The sequence below is a fragment of the Bison bison genome, unplaced genomic scaffold, assembly GCF_000754665.1.
Source record: "Bison bison bison isolate TAMUID 2011002044 unplaced genomic scaffold, Bison_UMD1.0 scf7180017864182, whole genome shotgun sequence".
Classification (NCBI taxonomy): Eukaryota; Metazoa; Chordata; class Mammalia; order Artiodactyla; family Bovidae; genus Bison; species Bison bison.
Genome location: NW_011494754.1, coordinates 1,058,733 through 1,062,807, shown reverse-complemented (window position 1 = coordinate 1,062,807; position 4,075 = coordinate 1,058,733). Strand labels below are relative to the sequence as shown.

Here is a 4,075-nt window from a genome sequence, read left to right as displayed (position 1 = left end):
AGGCTACAGTCCATTGGGTCACAAAAGTCTGGACGCAACTTGGCAAGGAAACAACAGCTAGTGTGAAGTTAAGCTTTGTCTGTAGAGGGCACTAGAGGAGCACTAGAGAAGGAAGTGGGTTTCAGTTACTTCGTTTCTTCAGAGTTGGGCTCCTGAAATATGAGATGAGCAACAGCTCCCAGCTGCTAGCTTTTACCCTGGTACCCTCTAAAGTGGCTTTAGGATTGTGTAGTCTGCAAGTCACCTCCCTAAAAATGGCTTTCCCAGCATTCCCTTGAATGGCTCTGAGCTTGTTTCAAGGCATTCAGCTTGTTAGCCTTTCTTGGCAGGAACAGATGCCTATCCATTCAGTTCAGTTCAGTTCATTTCAGTCCCTCAGTCATGTCCGACTCTTTGCGACCCCATGAACCACAGCACGCCAGGCCTCCCTGTCCATCACCAACTCCCGGAGTCCACCCAAACCCATGTCCATTGAGTCGGTGATGCCATCCAACCATTTCATCCTCTGTCGTCCCTTTCTCCTCCTGCCCTCTCCATGTCATAAAGAAAACCAGCCCCTAATGCCAAGATTATCTCTGTGGGTTTCCGTTTTCTCCTGAGGTTGATAGCAATGGAGATGGTGGAAAGTGGTTATACTCTGGGTGTATTTTGAAAGTAAAGGTGATGGGATCTGCTGATGCAGTGGATGTTAGGGCAAAGTATAAAGAATGATTTCATAGTTTGGAAGTCATGGAAATGAGATCTGAGATATGAGAGAGGGAAAGAGGGCAGGTAGGGTAGAAAAATGACAGAAGAGGGTGATGTGGACACAACTAGAAAAGAATCAAAGATGACCAAGAAGAAAAGTGAGGACATGTAGGGTCAATGGACTAAAGGTCTTATAATATCAAAGAATTGCTGGAGTCAGTGTATCAGAAGATGATAGCTAGGAAGACAGCATGAAAATAAAGATAGGCTTGGTGGTAAGAAAACATCCGTATTTTAAAATAATCTTTTATTTGCTCATCATACACATTTTATCATATATTCATATACTGATATACATTACATTTATTTTCCAGTAATAATTGAATAATTTACTATATAGCGTAAATCACAAAACATAGGTAGAATGTATGAAGTGAATCAGAGACATCAAATATCATATTATTATCTTTGTAAGAAGTAGATAATCATGAGATTTAAGGAGAATCTTAAATCTTAATCCTCAGAATTAAAGAGGTAGTAAACACAATTAGGAAATCAGTTTTGATGTTCAGATCAATGAGAGGTTTTTGTGTGCTGGAAACATCAATATTAAAATAGAAACGTAGTCAACAATCACATATTCCTAGAGATAGTGTGATAATCACAGGAAAATCATCAAAAACTATAGACGTTAACAGAAACAGATAAATTAGTTGTGGGTTTTAACCATTGCAACAGTGTTTTCAAGTGTTCAGAAGAGGACTTCTTAATTTTTTCAAGATATAGGTCTTGACTGTTGATTATTCTATTGACCTTGAAAGATTTTTATCTATAGGACTCAATTTATCATTAGCTAGTGTTCATGTATTTTATTCAAAGATACCACTATTTGTTAGAATTTATAATATACATTAAGTAATAAATTTTGTCACTGAACCAAAATTATTTCAGTCCCAATGAAATTTTACATCTTGGGTAGCCTCTGCAGCCTTGTTTTGGTAAATATATGATTTCAATGAAACTTTTTCAAAAACTGAAAACAGCTCATGAACGCTTCTTACTCAGTTATATTCATGGACTCTATCTGGGGAGTCAATCTATTAAGGAACAAAATGTCTATGTTTACATTCTTTTAAAGTTCCATTTTAACTTTTCATCTTTCTTATTTTCTTCTTATAGCCTTTCATTTATCTATTTCTCTCCTTTCTTCTCTTCTTCTAACCCAACATCTGCTCCCCCACCCTTTCTTTTCCTTGTCTTCTAGGAAACCTTTTCTCCTCCTGTTCTACTTCTTCTATACTTGGATTTACATCTCCTGTTGTCTTTGTTTTCCATAGAGAATTTGTTCCTATTGCATTCATGGGTTCTTTTACATAAAATTACAGACAGAATAATTAAAATATTAATAATCTGGTTATGTAGTGATCCAAAAACATAAGATATGTGAACATTTCACAAACACAATATTTGATTATCCATTGCTGATGTCAGTAAGGCATAGTCTCTTTGGTATAAGCTTCATGTTCAAGATACAGCATCAATGAATACTTGAATTTTTCATGTAGCTTAGTATCCCTGTGAATTAAAGATATTACTAATGAACAGCAGTATGAAACTCTTATTTTTTAAGTTTTTATTGCACTGAGGTGAATTTTTATTTTTAGTTTTTAGTTCAGGTTATATAGTCTATGATTCTTTAAGGTAAGCGAGACTCTAAAGCTGGGCAGTAAACTGAAATGACTCTCCTCCCAACTTTTTATAGATTCACCCTATGAATGGTTATAGGTCCCATAATTCTCCTGTTTCTTTCATAAGGCGGTTATGGTCAACGTTTATTGTACACTTACCGTGCATCACTCACTCTTCTAGAAGGACCTGAGGAATACGACATAACCCCATGAGATAGGTGCTATTATTATGTTCACTTCATAGATGAAAATCTGAGACACAGATTCCCCAAAGGTCACAAAGTAGGTGACAGAACGAAGATTTTAATTCAAGTGGTCAGTTTCCAAGTCTCATGTGTTGACCACCATAGGCCTGCTTCCTTGATAAGGCAACTTGGAAATGCACACATCAACCTCCTGACAGCTGAGATCTTCATCTCTGCTCCCTTTCATTATACAGATGTCCTTTCACCTATCTTTATTCAGATCTGCTCCATCAGCAAGACCTTGGACTTGGCAATCCCTCATTCAGCTGCCTCCTTACCTTGGACACCTCCCACTTTTTCACAACTACAGAACCTCCTCAGCATCCCCATTGAACCTCCTGACTCTTTGTTCTCCAGGGCCATTCATGCCTCATTCCTGCTTTCCCTTCCTTCTTTACCACATCAGGAGGACCTGCCATGGTTCTAATTCATCTTATATTTTACCACCTTTTAACTTTACTCACTCCTTCTGTCTGGATTATTCTATCATCTCTCCCTCCATTTCAGCATATTGAAAATATTCCCCAACCTTCAAATGCCAAAAACAAATGTGATGGGATGGAAATATATGTGTCTCCCAGATCCACAAGCTGCTTTACCTGGGAGATCTCAGGTCCTCTCTACCCACAGTACATCAGGAAGGACTTCCAGTCAGGCGGTGTTAGGGGGAGTTTTATTTGAAAATGGTTCCAAAACCTGTGAAAGGGATAAAGCAGAAAAATATGTTTTGGAAACGTCCATGCCCATTGTTTTGCCAAGATCTGTCTGGTACCTGGTACTCTGCTCTCCCTGAGACAGCATTTGTTGTACTGTTTCAGATATTCGTGTAGTTTCACATTTCCAGTACGTTGAATGCAGTCCCTTAAAACGTGACAACTGTGTCTTATTTTTATTTGTCTGTGATAGGCCTTGCTTTAAGGAATTAGCATATGTAAAATATAGATTTGTATTCTATACACAAAAGCATTAGGACCCAGTATTGGTGAGGGTGCAGGTAAGCGGGCTGGTACACTATTTCTGGGAAGGTGAGCTGGCTTCCTCAGAACAATCTGGCAGATGCATCAAAAGTCTTCACGCTGCGTGTGTGTTGGATACTAGCAGCTCCACTCCTAGGAATTTATCCTAAGAAACCACTATGAAAGTATGCATGCCACATCAACAAGTTTATTTGCCAAAACGTCATTTCAAATAATGAAAAGTTAGAAACTTACAGGGTGCATCAAAGATTGTTCAGTAAACACGTAGGTACAAAAGTATATATAGTACTGTCCCATTTTTATTTTTTAAAAAAGTGCCTGTGACGAAAGATTAACTAGACGTGTGTGTGTTAGTCGTTCAGTCGTGTCTGACTGTTTGTGACCCCACGGACCATAGCCCGCCAGGCTCCTCTGTCCATGGAATTTTCCAGGCAAGAATACTGGAGCGGTTTGCCATTTCCTTTTCCAAAAGGAACTA

The 4,075-nt window shown here is 38.5% G+C and overlaps 1 protein-coding gene across 5 annotated transcripts in view; it reads right to left on the bottom strand.

Annotated features, from left to right (window-relative positions):
* Positions 1 to 977: 977 nt before the first annotated feature.
* LOC104991105 (cytidine monophosphate-N-acetylneuraminic acid hydroxylase) overlaps positions 978 to 4,075 on the bottom strand; it is a 295,241-nt gene continuing 292,143 nt past the window's right edge. For all 5 annotated transcript variants that reach the window (XM_010843456.1, XM_010843451.1, XM_010843454.1 and 2 more), the window contains 2 exons: positions 3,220 to 3,316; positions 978 to 2,262 (listed from right to left, as the gene is read on the bottom strand). In XM_010843456.1, coding sequence (XP_010841758.1) covers positions 3,241 to 3,316 — 76 coding nt within the window. In that variant the 3' untranslated portion in view covers positions 978 to 2,262; positions 3,220 to 3,240. The remainder of the gene's footprint in view (positions 2,263 to 3,219; positions 3,317 to 4,075) is intronic.